Raw genomic sequence first — 23,229 nt, forward strand, 5'->3', positions numbered from 1 at the left:
GACAATCTTTGAACTGTGCAAGAACTGGGATTTTATAGCCATCAAATACATCTGCTGTTGACCTGGAAGTCATTAATACAATGATGGCTGTTGAAAGAGGAGACTGGCAAACAATGAGGAATTCAACCAGCTAAAAAAGTGAAGGTAGAGGCCTTGAATTGCTCAAGAACAACATATGACGGAGGCACCATGTAGAAGAGTCCAAAGGAGAGTGCCTGTTCTGGAGTTTGCTCCAGATCCCAGCTCCACATAGAAGGCTTCTGCAAGGACAGACCAAGAAATACCTCCTTTCATGTTTCCATCTAGTCCTGGAGTCAGTGACCATTTGTGCCAGTGCCCTGGATCCCCTGAAGCCCCACAAAGTGAGCTGCTTTATGTTGCTCTAGGAACAGGGGGAAGCCTTTCTGGTAGGATTACAGCTTCAGGCTCAGAGCCACGAAGAAGCTGTGCACTGCTGGTTTGATACTTTTAAAACACCTTCAGAGCCATCAGCTGTGGAAAAAATTCCTGTATGGAACAGCTGTCTCAGAAATTTCTTCTCCAGTCCTAACTCTGAGTGAGTACCTCACTCAGCCCCAGTGTCAGGGAGCTGTGTTTCATGCAGGCTGCAAAAGCACAGCTCTCCGAGGTTCCTGTGCTGACAGCCTACAACGCAGCCCCTTTCTCACACTTGCTGCCAGGGATTAGCCTGCTCATGGGGCAGTAACTTTGTGGAGCTTGTCCCTGACCCACAAACACAAGATTAAGTACCATTTTTCTGACATACAAAGCAGTTATTGGCTGAGGTGCTGGTGGATTACTGGGGAAGTAACCCTTCTCTGCATTTCTCAAAATTCAGGAGTTGCTGCATCACCCATCCTCTGTCAGCCCCTGAAGGGGAGCCACAAGGATGTGACCATCTGTAATTGTGACAGTCCTTCTGCAGAAATGCCATGCAGGACAGAGTCATCCCCCTTGTTTTAGGAGGCTGGGAGCTGTGTTGGTTCCTAGTTTCAGCAAAGAGCTCACAGACAGGATAAGTTATAATTCTCTTGGGGTAGGAAAGAGAGAAAGGGCTGTTGGCTTTGTGTGTTGTCAGGCCATTACTCCAAACAAGATGTTGGGTTCATGTAGTACCACAGCATTACCAGTTTGGGATGCAGATGCAGGCAGGCTTGTGCACCAGCAGGAATGCCAGAGTGGGCAGCCCACAGTGTTTTTCAGAACTCCCTATCTGCAGGGGTTGAGCAGATTTCCAGCAAAAGCTCATAAGAGGCTGCTGCTGTGCTGAGATCACTTCTCCGTTATTCTTGGGAAATTGGAGATTTTCTGCTTCCTTCCTCTATGGCCCAGGCTACACAGTCTGTGAATGTGTGTGTGGAGGGGGGTGGTGTCAAATGGGACAGAAATTCATGTCTCAATAAAAGGAGTAAAGAGGAGGGTTTTTTGCTGGGAGGATATTATCCTTCCCACCCAAATTGGCTGCTGCATGATTCCCTGTTACTGATTTTCCCTCTGCTGTGATATGCTGCTGCTTTAACAGCTCTTATCAAGCTTTCCTTCACCTCTCCTTTCTTGTGGCCTGATGATAAAAGCTTTATGACTGTTGTGGGTTGACTTCAGCCAGCAGCTGAGCACCCACATAGCAGCTCAGTTGGTTCCTCCCTCAGTGAGATAAGGGAGAGATTAGGAAGACCAAAAGGAAAAAAAAAAATCATGGAACAAGATAAAGACAGTCTTATAAGTTAACTCCATCCCAGGCAGACCCAGTACAAGAGTCCAGTGTCACAGGGGGTCTATAGCACATCCTGTGGTGCCCATGGACACCCAAATGCTGCAAATGATCCTCTCTCTTCCTCGTCTCTCCCTGCATTCATAAATGACATTAATGTGGTGCTGAAAGATTTGTAAGAAGTGAGAAGACAACGGGTGCTTGGAGAGACCCTTAGTTTAGGTTGTGAAGGCCTGAAGGATAACTGGCCTTCAGAAAGTTTGGAATAATTTTGTGAAGATGCTTTGGCCTTAGGCCAGGCTATGATCCAATGTGACCCCCCTAAACCAAATATGAAGGAAATATGAGGTGTTTCAGCACCAGCCTCATAGAGCTGCTGAACAGCTCATTTTAGACTGAGAAATGACGAGAAATAACTTAAAACCCAAGGTGCTGGCCCCAGTCTTTTGAGCCATTTAATCTTCTTCCTCTGACTTGCTTTGCTTACAAAGAGCATCACCCTGTTTCTGTAGCTAAATACTCACAAAGGGATCTGTTATGACTTGTGAAAACGATGCCAGTTTTAATTGAAAAGTTCCATCCCACATCCTGACTGTTCTCTTGATGAAGCAGCTGCACAGCTGTTGGGATCCCATTTATATTGACAGACTGTACTGAAGGGTGGAGGCTACTCAGTTTCCATTCTCAGGTTTGGTGTGGCAAGTGTTGCTGTAGTGTAGTATATCCATCCTGAGCTCCCTGATTCGGTGCTGGCCATCAGCTGTGCTTGTCAAGGCTGAGACAACAGCAAAAACATCATGTCAATGTTTTTAAGGTAAGGGGATTTGGGCAGAGTCACTATATGCATGGGAAATGCCCTCAGAGAAACCAAAAGTGCTGAAGGAAGGTGGTCTGAATTGCTAGACAGTGGTTTTTCCTTGCTACTCAGTACTGCATCAGTGGTGTAGTTGAGAGGAGATTTCTAAGCTCGTATCTTTTAAATGTCAGACTTTTTTAAACTAGATGTGGTAATGAGATACCACGGTGACATTTACCACCAGCAAGGAGTGTTAGTCTGGGCATCCTGGCCTCCTCCAGCAGGCAAGAGGTGAACTTTGAAAACTTGCCTCTTCAGGAGGTGCCAGTGACAACACACATGCTGACACTCCCGTTGCAGCACTGGTCTGTTCTAGGATAACATGAGCACGCAGTAGCTTTTATAGCTATCGTTTGTTCTGTAGTCACATAAGCAAATTTAAACCACAAATCCAGAGTTGACAAAATATTTAAAGTTAGAAACAATGCCAGTAAATCCAACTGTCTTTCCATGTGGCACTGTAGCTTCTTAGACAGCTCTGTGGGATTGTGTCTGTCTCGCCCTGCTGGGTTTGGAGGTGTGTGTGGGACAGAAAGAGGATGTTTGCAGCTGAAAGGAAAAAAGGGGTATGGCTGAGGATCCAGTACTGTGCAGAGAAATCTAGGTAGAACTAGTAACTCTCCAAAACCTGAAAGAAGGAAGTACATCTCCAAGGGCTGAAGTTGAGCTATCTGGAGACATGCTGAAGGGAAACATAACCCGTTTTAAAGAGAACTGACTTCCAAGAAAACAAAATTAATTTGAGCCATATGCAAGTATTCAGAATTCCTGGAAATAATTAAATAGCAAGACTGTTGCATATTTCTCCTCTATCTAAATATCAAGGATCAGTTATTAACATATGACCCCTGCATCTGTGACTTTGATTTTTGCACACACTCATTGACCCTTGCAATACAGGATTTTGCACACCTAATATGCTTTTTCTTCAACATTTTGCTCCAGGAGGCACAGCAGAAGTGGACAAGCTCCATATCAAATAATACAACCTGTAACCTACATACCAAAACTTCACATGGCTCTCTGGCCAATATGTAATATCCATAGGAATTGATGCCTCTTAGTATACCCAGTTATTTAAATTGATTGATGTTGATGGGTATCAAAGTAAATTGATATCAAAATTCATAGGTATTGCTACTTATCAGTTAGTATTATGTCTACTGATGACTGCCATAACAGTAAGTATCTCTATCAAAAGGTATCAATATTGATAGGTATTATAGGTATCCATTCTTATCTAAATCAGTCTATCAATACTTACCTATCAGTAGGTATTAAAAATTATAAGTATTAACTACTCTTGCTTTTGAAAGGTACCAATATCAATAGGTATAGATGCCTACTGATAGCAAAATCATCATCAAAGTCAACAGGTATAGATGACTATTCAAATCAGTAGCTCTTGAAATGGATAGATTTTCATGCCTATCAATGCCTATTGATGCCTATTGGTTTCAAAATCACTACAGAAATTGATAGGTATAAATTCCTATCTTTAGATACCTATTGATATCAGTACGTATCGATGCCTAATGATATAAAAATCAACACTGAAATTGATAGCTATGGATGCCTACCAATATTGAGATTAGTTTTGACAGACATTGATATTAAAGGTATTGATTCCTTTAAGTAGGCACCTTAATCTTTGAATGCCTATTGGTATCAAAATTCATCAAAATTGAAATAGGTTTTGATGCATTCTAATATTGAAATTTGGTTTCAAAACTAGGAGGTACTGATAATTTTACTTATCAATGCATTAAAAAAGATATTGAGATTGGCATTAAAAAATAAAGGTATTGGTGCCTATTGATACCAAAAGGTGATGATGTGTATAAATATTAACGCCTGTCAATATAAAAATTTTGAAATTAACAGGCATCAATGGGTAGTGATGCCAATGGATATTGACATCAATAAGTAGCAATGCCTATTGGTATCAAAATAGGTATCAAAATTTATAGTATTAATATCTTTACTATGCCTAGGTCCATGGGCTCTGGTTCCGTTTAGAGAGACAAGATGGCAGGTGCTTAGTATGTCAGAATTCCTGTTTAATTACACTGATTTGTTATACCCTTTAAGTTTGGTAAAGATAAGTGTTGACTTACTGGGAGATGTAATGTAGTTAGATGTAATGATGAATGAAATTACAACTTGGAGAACTCCTTGGTGCTTTAGTGATGGTGCACTCATGAAATGAAGAGCAGAATCTGTTTCTCATTCTTCTTGAGACAATCTAGACCTATATATAGATATGAAGTTCACCTAGTCCTCAGGTATTTGAAAATATCTGTGTCCATACTGCTACAGACAACTTCTTCTCTTTCAAAGAAAAAATGTCTGAGAAATGTAACTTTTTATTCCAACTTTACTCTTTCTACCACTGTCCTGTTTAAGTTTCCTTAAAGCGCTTCAATACTAAATAGACATTGTGGCTTTTTTGCCCTTCCTAAATGGTTACTCCACAGTTAGTGGGCTTTGTAATGTTCCTGAAAAGCTACAAGGTTATTAAATCAAGGAGTGCTTTTAAGGATATAACCCTCATGGAAAACATGCTCTATCCTTTTCTTTCATGGTTTTCTTCCATGGTTTTCTTAAATGGTTTCTCCCTCAAGTATTTCTGCTGATCATCACACAGGGTGCATACAAGTTAATGTGCTAGTTCTGAGAGGGGATGTCCTGTGACTGGAATCTCTTCATCCTCCTTCCCTGCCTTTTGTTGGTTTGTGTTGTCAAATTCTCTTGGAGAGCACAAACTGAGTTCCTCTTAGATTAAACTAAAACAAAAGGCAGACTACAGGCTTTATGTAGCCTGTGTTTATTTACAGGCTGGATGACCATTAGCTTTAACTGCTATTGGTCATTCAGTGCAAGGTGGAGCCAGTATAAAGCATTTCTCCTTCCCTCCAGTAACACCTGTAAGCATGAGGTTTGAATTTACAGCTACACCTGTTTTGCTATTCAGGCTTGCTCTGAGTGTGCTGCACAGCTTGCTAATAAAAGTATAGCCTCAACTATGCTGTATTCTCATCCACCTAAAAGAAAAATATTAAAAGTGTGGTGTGAGTCCTAAAAATAGGCTCAAATATTTGCATTTTGGTGCTGTTTTCAACAGAATAGCATTTTCTACAGAAAAATGCAGGTCCTCAGTACAGTAGTTTGGTGTCTTAGTCTTTAAAGCATCTTTTAATCCTGGTGTTTTCAGATGTATATGACAGAATTTTAGTAGGGAATTCTGTTGATGGTTACCAGAGTGAAATAGAATTCAGTTCTTTCACAGATACTCTTTAGTGAATTAAAAGAGCAGTAGATCTTATTTTCACCACTAAAAGAAGCTCAAGGGACTCTTATCTGTACTGAAGGAACACATTTCTGAAGTGCAGGAGGACTATTTCTTAATGCTGATGACTTTAATGGAACTGTACTTGCAGACCTGAATTTCATTCACTGGCATCATAAAACTCCAGAGAGTTTTTCCAGAGAAAATCCTTCCTGTTTATTTGGGCATTTTTTTATACATGGTGTTTTTTTCTTCTAAACAGCAAGAATATGGATAGCATGACTCTGCTACAGCTCAAACCATGGCATGGATGCTTTCCAAAAAATGTGCCATTGTGCTTTTTCGCCAAATGTTTGTTACTAACCAAAATAAACAAAATTGATTTCTGCTGCTTTCTGTCTGGCTCTGCAGATGGCTTTTACAATGGAGGTAGTCCTAAAGTATAAACATCAGTATTTACTGATAAATTAGCAAACTCCATTTACTTTCTGAATTCTCCTTAATTCTCACCAAGAGTACAATAATTGAGAAAATGCACTCAGAGAAATGTCAGCTTTATGATGCAAAGAACCAGGTTGCTTCAGCATTACTTCTATGAAGAGTTCCACAAGTCTAATGTGATTTATGGCAGAAGCAGTGGTCAAACCAAACCCCTAACCATTCTGCCAGGTAAACAGGAAATGGCTCAGCTGGCAGATGGAGGAACTTAAAGGCTTTGATGAGTAATACCATGAAAAGAAATCTGGATTTACAGGTCTTTTGCCAGCTGCATTTGGGATGGTGAAAACAAGTGCACTGAGAAGGGAGGCAGAGCTAATGCTTGGTGTGCCTTCTGTTTCAGAAAGCAGCTCTGTGTAGAATAGGGATAATTGTGTACTCAGAGGACTTTAATCTTAGTCTTTTAGACTCTTTAGAGAATCAGGTTGGTATGCACATATTTAGAATTTAAGAGACTTTTAAAAGCTAAATCTGCAAAATGCTTGTGGGCTGCTAAAATGGAGATTTACAAGTGATATGTTGCACACAGAGTTAAGGATGAGTTTGCTTCAGTAACCATGTATTCCCAGAAAAAAATGAGCTGGAAGTTGAAGTGTCCTGAGGCACTGATGTAGAAAATGGCCTATTTTGGGGAAAGTTAGTGTTGGTTGATTTGGAACAGCAATTGGGCTATGATAAGTTGCATAAAAAAGTGACTGATAGAGAGCTAGTGAGTGCTCTGGACATGTACCAAAGATGCCAAAGAGAGAGAGAAAATACTTGAGCCTGTTCCATACAAGCAAGGCTAGACTGCCTAGACTGTGATGTTTTCGAGTGGCCAAAAGAGTCCAGGTGCCAGGGCAGTTGCTGGGAGGAACAGCTGCCAGGAATGGAAACAAAATAAGGGATATCCATGAGGATCAGGAAAAGAGGAAATAAATATTAAAATGGAAGAAAAAGGCTCAAGACAGGTTCTCCTCAATTAATAGAAGAATTTTGAAGGGGAAATTTTGTATTGATTGAAGCAGACTAACCTCTGAGGCAATATAACATACAGGCTGCGTTCTGGCAGACAGATCCAGCCTGTGATTTCCAGTGAAAAGGTACTTTGAAAAGTGCTATATCTATTTTGACCATGTAGATTATGAATATATTGTTGAAATACTGTTATGCTTTAATTATCTACTCACAGGAAGGGATGGCTCGTCAGAAGCTCGTGCACTTTCCAGAAAAACTTTATAGTCAGCTTCTGCTTTGAAGCAAGAAGTCAAATTGCAGATTGTTTTCTTAGGGAGCTTGGTATATCTTACAAGGAGTTTTCTCCTGAAAATGTTATTGCTGTGGTTTGTATCAATGGAATTCTTTAGTTAACTGCCTTCACTGTTTATCAGAGGACTTTCTGTTCATTCAAGAAGGGTTTACTGTAATTATGGCATAGATTTGGACCTTGAAATAAAACAACTATAAGGGTCTGGAGGTTATGGAGTGAAAGAGTTCTTTTAGTTGTGTAGGATTTCAGTTGTTTGAGTTATTTGACCTTTAATTCAAAGTACAAATGCTGGTATCAAGAAGCGTAGAAGGGCTTTGATCTTCTATCACGGGGCACATTTAAGATTTCACAGAGTACTCCAAGAAGATTCTAAAAATTATGCCCCAAAATTGGGGTAAAAAAAAAAGATGGGAAGAGGCATTTTATGTCTTTTTGTCTTTCAGAACTGCTACTGTAATACTAGAACAGAAGAATTAGTCATTCCTAAGTCTGGCACTTAAAACATCAAAGAGTAAGTTTGCTTCTCCCTATGAAATGAGGCAGTCAGCAGTTCTGCCATAGATTAAAAAAAAAGGAAAAAAAAATATTAGGAAATGAGGACATTCCAAACTCTGGATCACACATTCTGCACACCCACTGAGGGACACACTGTGGTTTATCATTTACCACCAAATAGTTGTGGAATTGCCCATGTATGTTCCCTTCTGATTTGGATACATTTTGGGTTGGTTTGTTTGTTTTTTTTCCTGTATATGTAGATAGAAGACATGTCCTGCGCTCCTCAGATGTCCTGTGCTCTTGTAGTAAAAAAGGTAAAAGGAATGCCAGTAATATTTTAAACAGGTAAAAAGAATGCCAGTAATATTTTTTCAAAAATATAAATAGAGCTCCACAAGTATCAGAAATTATTTTTGGAAGATGATTTTGACTTACCATGAAAAATCAGTATTTTTTGAAATTAACAAAAATGGGTGTGCATTTTAAATAAATGACTGTGGTGATATTTCACTCATTGCTTCTGTTGTCTGTGTGACACAAAATATGCATGTGCACACAACAGGCACAACATGGTTCAAGGACTGAACATGTGTTAATTCCTGCACATGTTTATAAAGTACTTCTCTTGGAGCTATTTCACTAATTTCAATGCAATAGAAGTCTCTTTTGATTTCTGCTGTACTAGTGAGATCCCTGCTTTCATCCTTTCATGATCCTCTTTGCCACTAAAAGAAAATTGTGAGTGCTTCTGAATGCAAAAGCAGCAAATTGCTGGTGACACAGCCATTGGTTGCCCTGGGAGTACTTGCTGCATCCTTCAGTTTAATTTGCTTAATATATGTAATTAATTAGGCAGCTGCAAAATGATAGGAATGTATTTGTGGATTCAGCCTCTGTAAATTAGCGATAAACAGTTTGATACTGCAGGACGTTAGAGCTTTCTCTGTGGGACTAATGATGTCTAATGCCTCAGCAGTCATTTGTGGAGCTCATCATGTTTACCTATTAAAATGAAGTCATTCCATTTTGCTGTAGAAATCTTAGAATGCTTTTGGTACTACCTGGTGTGAATTTGGCTGTGAATTTCTGATCATGAATAGGACCTGAATCCAGGTGGGCAGGACCTTGTCCACTAAAAGAAGTATTTTCCACAAAGGCAGAAAGAAGTCTCCTAAAGGATGGCAACTACACAAAATGCTTGGACTGAATAGCTGGAACGTGTCTACTTGTCCGCAGAGAGCTTTAGTGCAGCAGGTGCTGTGCCCACATTGTGTGCAGCTGGGCAGCTACACATGCAGCTCCTGAGTCTGCCTGCACAAATGATAAATCTTTTGTACATGAAAAGCTGCAGGAAAAAAATTTGGAGGCTCAGCTGAAAGAATTTTCAAAATCAAGCTCAAGACCAAGCCTTCCTAATTTCCTGTACAGCATTCCTGTTGTTTTTCTTCCCTCAGACTATTTAAGAGAAAGTGATAATTCAGCTGGAGTCCAGGCACATGGTTATGAATGTCATCTGTACCCAAGAGATAAGTGACGTAACCTTAGCGCAAAGAAAAAAACAATTTGAGACTTCACTTGGTTGCAAAGGTGGTTTTTTTCCCTGAGGAAATTCATGTGGTTTTTTGGCACTGTCAAGCAGCATAACAAACTTAGGAACTTAATCATAGAATCAGTAGGGTTGGAAAAGACCTTTAAGATCATCGAGTCCAATCAGGATGGCAATGAGATGGGACTCTGCTGGATGAGCCATTTGGAGCCTGGGGTCTGGACTGTCTCTCTCCCTTGTTTTAACTTGTTCCACCTGCCACATCTCTTAGAAAATTGATTATTTGTTTATTTTTGCAAGCTGTGGCCTAAATATACAAGAGATTTTCATGTATGTGAAAGAAAATGATTTCTCACTAGGGAGCTGTTAAGACGAACATACTGAAATTATTAATAGAGTTTAAAGTACAAAAAAGTTAAGATACTTTAGCTGGTGTCCTATGTATGTAGTATGTGTAGCAAAAGTGGTATTTTTCACAGGGTTGAAAGTGTCTATTTTTTTGCTGTGAAGTGTGAACAAGGTTAGGATAAGCAAACACCTTGTTAAGTAGGACTTCATTTGGTGCTTATGTTGGAAATGGCATGCAGCTTTTAAACCCTTTTTCAACTAATTCCTCCCTGGATGTTCAGGTTGAGATGATGGTTTTCAGTCAGGGCACGATGTGTTGTGTGTGATACATCAGTTTATCAAGAAATATCATACAGTCTGAATGGCAATGGCTATAAAGAATTCTCTGTAATTATAAAACGTAGGCTGGGGAAAAGCCTAGCTCCACAAAAGTTAGTGGCATAAACACCCATTCACAAGGAGAAGAGACTTTCAACTTGTGCTTTCAGTTTCACTCGTTGCTTACAAACTGTAAGTACGTGGAAGGAATTTTTAAGCAAGACAAATATCGGTGTCTTCTTTCCTTAGCTGGGCATGGGGACTTCCAGGCTTTGAGATACATGTGAAAACAAAGCAAGCATGTGTGTATGGAGTAGCAAAGGATTTTGTGTGTAGGATGTAGCTTGATTTTCTGGACTGATATTTTTTTCATGGAAAAAAACATAGAATTGGGGATATTAGTGGATGTTTGGCAACTTTATAAGGATTTAAAACATTTAACCAGGTGAGGTTAATTGCATTCTGAAGGACAACCAGCTTAGCTGGGCAATGAGGCTCCCTCATTGGGCCAGTATTTTCAATACTTACTCATGGCTCACCCAACCAGTGATCCTAGGCTCTCTTTACTTTGTTTGAGGTGGGGGACCTTTTTTCTACCTCTGATTTCCTTCACTGCCTTCAAACTCCTGCCAACAAGCGAACTAGGATCTCTGAACCTTGTGTCAGGCACTACTGAGTGCACTATACTTACAACATTTTATTACAGAAGTCATGAAGGATGCTTAATTTCTTTAAAAACAGAGACACCCCAAAGAACCCACAGGAAGAGCTTTTGCAGAAGATAAACATGTAAAGGTAAACATGTAAAGTTAGAGACAAATCGAGGCTCTAGGCTCCAGTGTCAACATGCTGGGAGAGGAAAAATCCCTTTGTTCTCTCTGTGGGCCTGTCCAGCCTGTCAGTCAATATGTGCTTTACTACACATGTTATTGATCCAAAGCACCACACCAGAGTGCCAGTACACTTTGTACTCTGGCATGGGACTGGCTGCTCTGGGGCTGGTGTTCTTTCAGGCTTTCCTGAACTTATCTTCTGTAAACTCTTGTGCTGTAGCCTGAGACTCTATCTTAAGTAGTCGGGCCCTTTCCCAGAAGAGATCTGAGACACTGTGGGCTCACCTTCAGCTTTGGCTGAGGGCAGAGGTGCTGCCATGGCTGGCTGAATACTTGAGAAGCTGAGTAGGTTGGGACCGGGTTTTGGCAGTCATAGAAGGATTTGTGTGCCGACTATAGGATGTGCTTGTTGCTCCTTTAGGAACACCAGATTACAGGCAGTTGGCACATTTACTTTGCCCGAGTTCTTACTCTTCCATGTGAAGAAAGTAACCTGCCTCAGACTGCCAGAGACATAAATGTGCAATGGTCAAAAAGCATGTCCTGGATGAAAGACAGAGATAATCTTTTCTGACTTGTGCAATTTGAGGAGCAAACATGGATGTTTACCCTGTGCCAAAATCTGCCCACATAAGCAGATCAGACTTTTTTTTTTTTTTAATGTTGTTCTGGAAGGTCAGAGACTATTTTTTTGTTGTTGTTGTTTTTTATTTTGCTTAGTAAAGCAAAGTTCACAGAAGCCAGAGTAATGATCTGATTTCTACTTTTTCTTCATTCTTCCCTGTGTGGTTAGTTAAATATAACTGTGGCAGTCTCGCCTTCGAACAAAGATGCTGTAACTTCTAAATAAGCAATTAAAAATTTTAAATCCTTTGTCCATTAAAAAAAAAAAAAAGCAGCCTCAGAATTACTGATATAAAGGGTATGAAATGACTCGAGGGCTGTTTACATCCTGAGCCCTGAAAATTTACTGTGCAGTTGTTTGGGGTTCTGCCTATGGACATCCTCATGCTCAAAAACTGTGACACCTCCTGTAACCCTCACTGCTCTTGTAGAGTCTGAAGCAATTTGGGGTTTGATACATTCAGTGTGCAAATGCAGTTTTAGGGGTAGCTGACCTCTCCTATTGAGTATGTTTCAAACAGCACTGAAGGATTAGTCTGCTGTAATGTGTTAGGGCTGAATCATGAATTCGAGTCTCTTCGCTTTGCCAGGGGCAGTTTTTTATTTGTATCTCTTTACAATTATGTCTCAATATTTAATTTGAAAAAGAGATAATAATTCTCTCCCTGATAAGGTTACTGCAGCTTTTCTTATGTTGGGGGATTTTTTACTCAGTGTGTACTTCTGACAAGCTCCTAGCAAAGTGGAAGTGTAACAGTGAGAACGGTGTTGGATGGGTATGTGGTAATGACACAGCTCGGGCCAGTTTCTGCAAGGTTATGTGGCCCATGGATATATGGCATAAGCTGCTCTCTTTATCCCAATAACTCTCCACCTTTCTGGGGGTGGTGAGAGATGGAGGGGGTTAGATAAGGGCTCAGCTTTCCTCTACTCTGTAAACAATCTTTTGTGCTGAATATTCCAAGCCTCTTGTTCTGAGTCCTGTTTGATACTGTTGAACCTCCGAACATAAACAGTAGTGAAATGTAAGTTCATGAGGTAGCTTTTGTAACATCTATGCTGATCAAAACATCCCAAATGGGTTTTTGTGCTTATTTATACAGTGGAACTTGTAGAAAAGCTCAGCAATCAATATTGCTGCAAGACAAAGATATTTAGTTTAGTTTTCTCAATAATTTTTCCTACTTGTCAAACACTGAATAACTTAATTTCTGGAACATATAATTGGTAAAGTAAAATAGCTAAAATAAACAACAGCTGTCTATTTGACTAGGATTTCCTTTATTTAGTAGTGATGGCTTCTTTATACCCTTTACCTTTGTGTACTACTGAGCTAAATTACTAATATTTGAAGTAGGTTTCAGGACAACTGCATCTGAAATCAGTAGACCTCTGACTATTTAAGGAGAAAATTTCCTCTGTTGAAATCATGACTGCCACAACCTCTAAGAGGGATTTCAAGCATGGAAACTGAGGAGAGGGGCTTATTTATACCTCTTGAGGACAATCAGAATATCTCCTATGCATTGTAACTTATGGCTAATTGTCCTAGGTTTGCTTTTTGCCATGGAGGGTGTAGGATTTCTTGGCCCTTGTGGCAGACGTCAGTTTCATGGCCTGCAGACAGCTTTAAATTCAATGAACTGTGAGTTATTGCATTTGGAAGAAGTTGTCCCACAAATAGAAGCAACTCTGTGGCGATTCCATCAAGTACCAAATGGAACCCAAAAGGACCACATGGGAAGTTACTTCCAAGATTTCTGCTCTTTGTAGACATGTTATCAGAAACTGCTCCGAGCAATTTGAACAGCTGATCTTTCTTTTTTGAGTCAATCTTTTTCTGACTCCTAAAGATCCAGAGTTGCAAATTTTTTAAAGTCATTTTGGCACTAAGTTGTTACTGGAAAAAAAATTGATTTTTTTTGTACTCCCCTGAAAAATTGGTACCACTACTCCACTTCTAGCAACCAGTTATCAGGTTGCACTCTGCAATCAGCAAATCTGTAATCAGATTCTTTTGAACTCTTCCACAAGTCTTGTCACAGCACCTTTCTTTCACTACGTGATTTCTGCCTGCACAAACACAATTTAATATTGAAGTTCATTTAGATTAGCTGTTGTAATGTTGCTTGATGAGCTGCCAGATAGGCACGTGTAGATACTTCAGCTGAGATTTGATCTGTTGCAGCTAAACTCTCACTTGCCTGAGGTTTTCATAATCCTTAGGGCATTACCTTGGCTGCTAATTACTTCTCTCATCACGTACAAAGTTGTGTTATTTCCCTTAAAGGTGATGCATCATCTTCATCCAGCTTAACTTGCAGACCTGCAAGGTAACTGTCTGCTTCCAGTTGTTCCATTGAGTTTCTTGTTCTACTGGTTTCCTGTCAGCTTCCACTTTTCAATTACAGTAATTTGGAAACACTGATTTCAGTAGCTATGCTTCTAGATTTTTGAATGTAGTTAATTTTACCTACTGGGCATACCTGTCCCTGCTTCCTTTTCAGATGAATGCACAGTGTCAGCAGTTGCATACCTGCAATAATTGTGTCTGACTTGCAAAAACATTTTAAGGTATCTATGTGCAAAATGCCATGGAGGTATACTTTGTACTGTGTTATGCACTGTGGAGCAGGCCAAAGGAGAGGATATGGTTTAATCATTAGAAACCTTGGACTGAGAGGCGTTACTTTAGGTTTCTATTCTTGGTTTTAATGCTGACTTAACATGTGACTTGTGTGAGTGATATAACCTTTGTATGCCCCTGCCGACCCACAGATAAAATTAGTATTATAATCTCTACTTCTCAAGTTTTGTCATTAAAAAGAGTACACTGGTCTGTCTGCTGCAAGCCCCGTCTGAAAGCCTGCTAAATATAAAGTTCAGCTCTGAGGATTCATTTTCATCCCTTCCCATCCTCATCCTTCACTGGCACAGCTTCTCCTTACTGGGGTACTGGCCCATAAACTCAGTTAGTGATCTCTCACAACTACATTTCAATAAGCCAAAGGAACTATAAACCAGAAGAATGAGGGTTGTGAGCATGGGAGAAATCAGATCTTTGGTGTATGGCCTGTGAATAAACAAATCACTCTCACAAGCAATCCTGGTAGCTGTAAACCTCAGCTTCAGAGTCAAAGGAAATAATTCACTACCTGACCGTAGCCTTTTTGACCTGCCTAATCCAGACAACCAAATTTTGGTAGTTGTAGATAATGAGAAGGATGAAAAAGCCAGAGCACCAATTAAATTAGTGGGGGGCTTTGTGCATAATTCTGTGAGGCAGCCAGGTGCCATGTTGCCATAAATGATGTATTTGGGTTGGACAAAACTGACAGCTATGTTCCTCCATGGCCCATAGATGAGCCATGTTGAGTATGTTTTATTTCTGCAGGAGTTAAAAATATTGCACTTATGCAGCTTGTAAGTGGTACAGATTTACATATGCATGAGTCGAAATCTTTTTTTTTCCCTTGCTCGTGTGAGTAGAGCAGACAGAGACAAAATGGACCTCAACAGGAATTGGCCCAAATGTGAGTCTGTCTTATGGCTCTGCTCTACAAAATACCTCTCACAGGAGATATGAAAGCTCTTTGGAAAAACCTACTCTTTAAGTACAATCTACTGTTGACAGTGCTGATTTGGATCTGTGCTACTCTTCTCCTCAAGTTTGTAATCTTCAAAATAAAACAATGAGAAAATGGAAGTTCCTGAAAGCTGGAGCCCAAAGAGCAAAAGAACAGTTTAGAGTTTTAAGTGATACTCTTGGGCCAAATTTAACAGTGAAGAGAAACTCAACTTTGTTAGCTCCACCTTCACGTGGGGGTACTGCAAGAATTAGTGGAAGATTCCAACTGTAAAAGGAGTATTACCAAATTAGGAAAAAAAAAGGAATGGGAGGGAGGGAGGGAAGGAAGGAAGGAAGGAAGGAAGGAAGGAAGGAAGGAAGGAAGGAAGGAAGGAAGGAAGGAAGGAAGGAAGGAAGGAAGGAAGGAAGGAAGGAAGGAAGGAAGGAAGGAAGGATGGATATTTTATTAGCCACTGCTGCAGCAACAGACTTCTACAAAAGGATGGAAAAGAGTGCTGAAAAGCCACATATTCTATCCTTGAATTTGTGCATCTGCTAAAAAAATAATCAAGCCAAGAGGGAGACATTAAAAAATGAATCAAACAATTACAAAAATTGAAATAAAATTTAATGTATGAGTGATTATATCTGATGAAACAACTTGGAGAAGGGACCAGAAGTTCTGTGTGTTAGCACAAAGCCTAACTCTTAAGCCTGATACATATTCTCTGAGTGTTCCTGGAATGAGTGATACCACTGATAGAAAGATAAGTGAGAGAGGCACAAAGCCTTAAGATATTATTTATTATAACAAAGTACCTGCTTTGCTGAGAGGGTAAATACCTATTAGAGACAAGGGCTGATGTCAAAACTTCTACTGACTCCACTTACAGAAGAATTTTCCTCGTCACCCTGACGTTTAGCCAGTGCAGATAGCAGACTACTCTCTCTTGTTTGACCACAGCTATACTGGTATTCAACTTCATACCTGTAGTGCTGAAGCAGTACAGGAAGTAACCTTTCCCTTTTGTTTCCCAATCATTCCCAAAGTTATTTTTCCAAGTACTAGCACTTTGGTTTTTTAATATTTCCTTTTCAAACATAGAAGTGTATTATTCCAGAGGAGTCTCTGTGGATACACTTTACTCAGAGACAAAATAGCATCTTTGTTCCAGTTGTGTTACCTTCCTGTAAAGACTAGGCTAGCTGCTTGTAGAGCACACAGGACTCACATTTGGGGAGTTTTCTACAGTAATCCAGATAGTCACTATTTTTTTGAAACACAGCCCATCATTCATGTTACCATGAAAACATTCATGTTATCTTAAATGTATGGCCTCACATGGCTTCCAAGAGAAACACTTCCTAAAATACAAGGTGTAATATAAACTTGGCTGCATATGCAAAGGAAAACTAATTACCAAAAAACAAAAATACTGCCTCAAATCCAAGGAGCTTGAGACAGGAAAGTTTCTGTCATTCCTCTTGAGAAATTAGAGCCCATTCACATTTAAGCTCTTCTCAGAAGCTTGTTCTGAACTTCTTGGAAAGAATTCAGGAAAGTGGAACAAATAGCATTTCTTGTGATTCTTCAGTCTTTTACAACATACAATATTATTTAAAATTATTTAGAAGAAAAACCATCATATTAATCCAGTAGAACTGCATGCCTCTATAATAAATGCCAATTGACAGTAGCTTTTCTCATCTTGATTACTTTTTATGAACTCATGAGAAGTAGTCCCTGAGCTCCTGAGGGGCCTGCAAACCACTGAGGGGAAAAACTCTGACCTACTCTGTTTTGAGGTTTATACCATAGCCCAGCAGCAGGCATATGCTGTTTAGAAAATACAGAACAACTAAGTCTCCAGACAGTATTGAAAATTAACACCCCTGGAAGTTCAGGGGTAAGGTGATGAGGGTGTGGCAGTACGTTTATTATAATTATCAGGTACTACGATGGGGTGTGTTGCATGGATGATCATGGATGTTCCTAATTAGGCTGACGTATAGAAAGCTATGCCAACAGGTATCTTTACAGATCTGGATGGCACGGCAAGTGCAGGAGAATGTAGGGAATGCATGCATTTTCGTATTGTCACAAAGTAGAAAACAAGGGAATCAAAGTCTTAGGCTCTAAAATATGAAGGTGCTTCAGGGTGTTCTGTGAATAAAACCACGACTGTCTGATTTTCACAGTGAAAAAATATCTCGGGGGGGGGGGGTGTGATGTTTTGTAGTAAAGTACAACTTTTTAGGATGTGCAGATTCAATGTAAGTACTGTTTCATTATTGGGTAGGTGGGTGGGTGAGACGGCAGAATAAATGACTCGGTTCGCACGGATGAGTAACGACCCAATTCCTGTGCTGAACTAAGGTGTGATTCTTTGGCAGACTAATATTGCTGTGGAGGCTGCATTAATTTGTATTTGCATACTATGGGGATTACTTTGCACAGATCGCCTTAATTCTGTGTCTGAGCTTATGCTGAATTTTCTCTGTGCTGTTTATTACCTCAGACTATATCTGCTCAGGAATTCTGCTCAGAAGGGGGAGTTTTTCACTCAGGGAGCAGCACAGGTGTATGGCATGAGGTGAAGCGATTTATGTGGAAAAATAAGGAAATCTGCATTCAAACACGCTTTTTAGGTAATGGGAAGTTTAGTATGTCATTTGGTGCCAATTTAAGATAATTTCCACTCCTGCTAGAAAGATGTGAACTGAGCCGCAGATTGTGTTGGTTCTTTCTAGTCTTTGAGAAGTATCAAAGTTAACGAGCCAGAGGGATAACGCTGGGGGCTGAGAATAGGGAGCGTGCAGTTTTATTCTTGCCCCGGCAATTATGCGCTACGCATGTGGCCACAGCGTTTAACTCTTGGTACCTCAGTTTCTCAGCCTGACAAATAGTGACTCATGCGTTCTGCACAGGGAGCCAGTGCAGCGCTTGAATTCCTGCTTGCGAAATCGGCTTAAATCTTTTGGAGAGAAGCGTTAATGGTTGCAGGGTAAGGCCAGCAGTGCCGCGGGCGGGATGCGGGTGCAGACACGTATCATTTCCCAGCTGCCAGCCGCACAGCGTTGCCTCCCATCTGCATTTTCCAGCCCGCTCGAACACAAGCGGGAGGCGGCGGGAGCCGGGCGGCCGCGCTCCCCCGGGCTCCGGCGGCGAGGGGCGGCGGGAGCCCCGCGCGGTGCGCCCAGGCCCGCCAAGAGTTAACGGCGGCTCCCCCGGGGCCGCGCCGCCGCCTCCCCACCCCGGCGCTGCATTATTATTATTATTTCTCCCCCCTTCCCTCGCCTTCCAGTTTTGGCAGGGGATTAAAGCAGCTCCCCCCTGTGGCAGCAGTGACCCAGAAACGAGTTTGATTCACGGAGTCCTTCCTCCATAACAAGTACAAACGTCAGTCAGAGGGAATCTGTGTGTGTGAGAGAGTGTGTGTGGCGCAGCGAGCCGCTCTCCGTGCCCGCTGCCCGGCGCCGCGTCGAACTCATGCGGCGGCCCCGAGCCCTCCGCGCAGGGGGAGCCCGGCCGCGCCGCCCGCCCTCGCCGCCGCCGCGCCGCCGCCAGCAGGTAACCGTGCCCGCCGCAGCGCCAGCCGCGGAGCCGCCAGCACAGCCATATTTGATGGGGTTTTTTTGTCGCTCCGGAGGCGGCGGGAGAGCAGTTTCGTGCCGAAGGTCGCTGCCTAGTGGAAATAAGATAGTACGTCATTAACATGGCGCCAAGAGCCGCGCCGCTCGGTACGGGGCGAGGGGAGGCGGCCGAGTTGCGGCTCCGCTATCCCACAAGCAACTTGTGCGGGGCTGGGGCGGGCGGAGGCGGCAGGGGAGGCTGCGCTGCCGCCCGGCGCGACCGGCCGGTGTCGGCAGCGGCGGCGGCTCCCTTTTTGTTCCGCTGCGGGCAAGTGGGCACCGCGCAGCTCCCCAGGTGCAGCGGCCAAGTGAGCTGCCGGTGTTCCGTGCCGTGCCATTCCGTGCCGTGCCGCGCATTGCCGTGCCGCCGGCCCTGCGCCCCAGGCGTCGCTGCAGGCTGCGCCGCGGGGGTAGCGCCGGGTATCGCCCGCCGCGGAAAGTAGGAAGCGTTGGAGCAACTTGGTAGCCAGATGGCAATGGCAGAGCGCAAGTCCTGCTCGGCTACTGATGTGTAGGAAGGGGGTGGGGGAGAGTCATGGCCACTGTGTGTCACAGTGTTACCCAGATGCCCACGAGACCCGTCGCCTCTCGCCGCGGGTGAGGAGCGGTGTGCGTGGGAGAGGAGGTGTTTCGTGTGCAGGAGCAGCTTTGTTTCCCCCCAATAACCCCCAGTCGCACTTGGATTTGGCTCGTGGGGAAAAAAAAAATGCTTGGAAAGCATAAAACCTGCTCATCGGTGAAATTAAACAGAAGTTGCTTTTCGGAGCGGGAGAGCCGCAGCCGGTCAGCCGCCTGCTTGATGGGCGCCGGTGGCTGCTCCGCTGGAGGCGGGGAGCGCCGGGCTGTCAGAGGTGGCCCTGTCGCCTCAGGCGGGAGCGCGGTGTCTCCCGCTGGAGAGCAACTTGCCCGAGCCCCGAAGTGCACGTGTCTGAGAGTGGGAAAAGGCGGGGAAATGTGTGCGGCGCTGCCCGGCCCCGCCGGGGCGCGGGGAGGCATCGGGGCTGCGGCCGGCAGGTGCACGGCGACCCCGCCGCGCCCGACCCCCGCCCCGGCTGCGGGAGGCGAAGCGGGAGCGGGGCGGGGGGCGCGGAGAGAACTTGGGCAGGACGCGGGGGGGCCCGGCCCCCTCCCGCCGCTCGGCCCGTGCCCGGCGCAGGCCGAGGGGCGAATCCGCGTGGCCGGGCCGGAGTTTGTGGGCGAGGGAGCGGAGAGGCGGCCGGCGGTGTTGGGGCGCGAACGTAACATCACAGGGGGACCGCGGGGAGCGGCTGCGAACGCCCCAACTTGCTCGGGCGGCGGTCGGGGTAGCTCCGCGATCTGGCTCTTGCCCCGGTGCCTGGCGAGCGGGACGGAGCGGGGCTGCGGCATTTCTGTGTAACGGGCCGCTCTTCCCCGGGAGGTGAGTGCGGCTCCAGCCATCATTCCACTTGTTCCAGTTAGACAAAGCCACCCTGCCCGGCCCTGGGCTCGCGTAGTCCGCCTGCTCCGAGGAGAATTTTGGTGGTGTTTGTTTTGTGTTTTGTTTTTTTTTGTTTTTTTTTTTTTTTTTTTTTTCCTTCTGGAGGGGGGAGAGGGAAGGGGGGCGGAATGTTTTGTTGTTTTGGTTTTATTTGTGGCTTTTTTTTTTTTTTTTTTTTTAATTTTTTTAATTTGCTTTTCCCTTCCCGTTCGCGCCCGCCCGTTCGTCCCCGATAGGATGATTTTGGGAAGGGTGGAGGCAAAGGGTGTTTGTTTGTTTGCACCGCCTGCTGGTTGGTTTCCTGTGACAAGAGGTGATAACACAGTTTCCAGAACTGTCTGGGAGTGGGAGGAGAGACAGACACAAGACACAGAAAATGAGCTCGTCTCCGAGCTGCCGCTCGATCCGCCGTCCCGTCCACCCCCTCCATGGCAGTGCGGCCGCGGGGGCGGGCGGGGACGGTGCCTTGGCCGTTTTCGGCAGTGACAGGGCTTTGAGGGAGAGGCGGCGGAGCCGGGGGCACCAAGTTTGATTTGCAGCCGTGGCCGAGCGGATTGGTGCGGCCGGCGGCGGGGAGGAGCGGGAGCCGGGAGGGAGGAGAAGGAGGGGGCGAGCCGGGCTGTTTCTCATGGAAGCCGGCGGCCGTGCAGCTGGCCGGGAAGGTGCCACCCCCGCGGGGGAGGTGTAGCCCGGCGGCGCCCGGGCCAGGAGGCTGCTCCGTGACCTCAGCCGGCCGCCGGCCGTGCCCTGGCGGCTCCGGCGCCGCTGCCGCGGGCCCTGGGCGGGCACGGTGCGGAGCCGGAGCGGAGATGGGATCGCTGCGGGAGGAGCAGGATGAGAGCTGCCTTGAGCGGCACCCGGCCGGGCTGGGGTCGGCGGTCGGGGTGAGCGCGAGTGCCGCTTTGGAAGTGACTCCCGAAGCCTCGGCTCTCGCCCTGCGGGAAGGTGGCCCCGAGCCCGCAGCCGTGGGCGCGGCGGGGCGGCCGAGGCTCAGCGCACCTGCGAGCAGCGCCTGCCGCCGGCCAACTTCTCCTCCTGGCTCTCCCCGGCTCCTCAGCTGACCGCCTTGTTCTGAGAAAGTTTATTAGGTTCACCCGCAGGTGAGATCCGGGGTGTCCTGAGGTCTGTCAGCCCCCCAGTAACACAGACCGTGGGGACCTGGTCTGAGTGGGTGCATGTAGCTGTGAGGGAGTACTAAGACATTCCAGTAGGATTTAGCAACACATTTTGGTTGACGTTTTAATGTAAAAGGCTGAAGGCGCTTTTATGCCAGCCCCATTTATTTAGAGGAAGATTTAGCTGTTATTTGGAATAATTTCCTTTTTAAGCAGGTGTTGTCTTTTAGCTAAGTCAGAAGCTGCCCACACTTGCAAACCAAAAACCTTCATAAAAGTTACACCAAAATATGCTTGTTGTGATTCTATTTCTAGAGCTTTCTCACACTCAGTGGGATATTGTTGAAACAGCAAGGATTGTATGTTTTAGTGGCAAGATTTTCCCTCTGGCTTCATATACCACTTGCTCCCTGCTTTTGAGCTATGTTTAATACATATGTTTAAAATAAAATAATAATAATAAACTCCCCTTTCCTCTCACAGCTGCAGATTTCCCTTCCAGCTTCTCTGGTTTCATTCCCCATTCACAGAACCTAGAAAAAAAAAAAAACTTTCAGTCTTTCCTCAAATGTTTTCTCCATGTGGTTAGTACTGCTGCTTCGTGCTCCTGTTTTCAGCTGGAGATGACCAAGCTGGCACCATTTCCTAGGTGGAAGAGGTGAACTGCAATGGTTGCATCAAGTCATGGAGCCCAGTTTGTGCATTGCTCCAGATTTTGTGCAGTCAGTTTCACCACCACAGTCTGGGAATAATTTGCTGCCCCTGCCCAAGTAGTAAGGTAACATTATGAGTTGGCTTCCACAGGTGCATAAATGATCATGTGGATTCCTGAGAAGTGTTGGGTTGATAATGGCCAAATTGTGCTTCTCTCTTGCCTTGTGAAATTTTGAAGAGGTGTGCTGAATTCAGTAGAAATATTCCTTGTGGAGAACACTCTTGGCCTTGTTTGGCCAAGTACTTCTTTGTTTCGTGAGATTTGGAGGATTTTTTTTTCCTCCAGATTTAAGGTCTGTGGCTCTTTGCACTGTGGACTGTGCTCCATAATACTCTAATATTTCATTTAAGAGCTCTGCTTGTATCTCTGGACTATAAAATGTTGCTATGAAAGCTTTCATGGAATTTTAAAGTTTTAGTTGGATTTTAGTAATACAACTTTTTTCTGATGTGCTTCCTTTTTTTCTGTTTTAGGTCTAGGATAGAAGCAGAAAAGCTTATTGCGATGTCAGGTGTCAGTGAAGAAGGTGTGGTGTTACAAACAAGCTATTTAAAAAGAGTCCAGTAATAGAAGCCAAATGTCTCCATCTTCTATCCATTTTATTAAGCTGTGTCACACTTCACTTCCATTTGTACAATAGGTGTTTTGAAGCAATTTCTTGTGTACTAGAGATAATTAGGTCTTCGTTTCATTGCAGTTAGTGGGTTACTTTCAGGAAAAGCCAGTTTTTCAGTTTGTCTTCAGGGTGTACATCTGTCATAACTCTGCTTTCTTCCCATTCTGTCTCTGCAGCTGTTAGTGCAGTTTGTTATAGTGACACCCGTTAACATGGTTACAGTTAATTGTCTGTCAGAGTTTGAATTATACACTCTTTTACCCAGGGGTTTATACGGCCCTTGAAAATACTTCAGTAAGAATTGTGCTGTGGAAAACCCTTGACCTGAGGATGTAGATTTTTCCATGTATAAT

The 23,229-nt window shown here is 43.8% G+C and overlaps 2 protein-coding genes across 10 annotated transcripts in view; one reads left to right on the top strand and one right to left on the bottom strand.

Annotated features, from left to right (window-relative positions):
- Window positions 1–23,229, top strand: part of JADE1 (jade family PHD finger 1) — an 87,699-nt gene that overhangs the window by 25,903 nt on the left and 38,567 nt on the right. Inside the window, exon 1 of one of the 9 annotated variants that reach the window (XM_069012671.1) lies at window positions 10,500–10,505. The exons of 2 other annotated variants lie outside the window; for them this stretch is intronic. The gene's annotated coding sequence lies outside the window, so the exon portion shown is untranslated. Of the gene's footprint in view, window positions 1–10,499; window positions 10,506–14,090; window positions 14,104–17,847; window positions 18,344–18,834; window positions 18,910–20,275; window positions 20,371–21,100; window positions 21,531–22,262; window positions 22,324–23,229 lie in introns of those variants that run through there. 6 more of the 9 variants (XM_069012672.1, XM_069012670.1, XM_069012664.1 and 3 more) reach the window with 6 other exon arrangements.
- LOC138109231 (transcription initiation factor TFIID subunit 4-like) lies at window positions 18,827–20,390 on the bottom strand. The gene is made up of 2 exons (XM_069012309.1): window positions 19,698–20,390; window positions 18,827–19,024 (listed from the first exon to the last, which is right to left on the bottom strand). Exons 1-2 carry the CDS (start codon window positions 20,388–20,390, stop codon window positions 18,827–18,829), a joined length of 891 nt encoding a protein of 296 aa, XP_068868410.1.

Source organism: Aphelocoma coerulescens, chromosome 4 (assembly GCF_041296385.1).
Source record: "Aphelocoma coerulescens isolate FSJ_1873_10779 chromosome 4, UR_Acoe_1.0, whole genome shotgun sequence".
NCBI classification, from domain to species: Eukaryota; Metazoa; Chordata; class Aves; order Passeriformes; family Corvidae; genus Aphelocoma; species Aphelocoma coerulescens.

What these genes read in the sequence shown, in the direction of transcription:
- LOC138109231 (XM_069012309.1), bottom strand. Translation starts at nt 20,390, where the DNA reads ATGGCTGGAGCCGCACTCACCTCCCGGGGAAGAGCGGCCCGTTACACA. An exon ending in TTAATTTCACCGATGAGCAG is followed by an intron (nt 19,025 to 19,697) that starts GTTTTATGCTTT and finishes TATTTCCACTAG; the next exon opens with GCAGCGACCTTCGGCACGAA.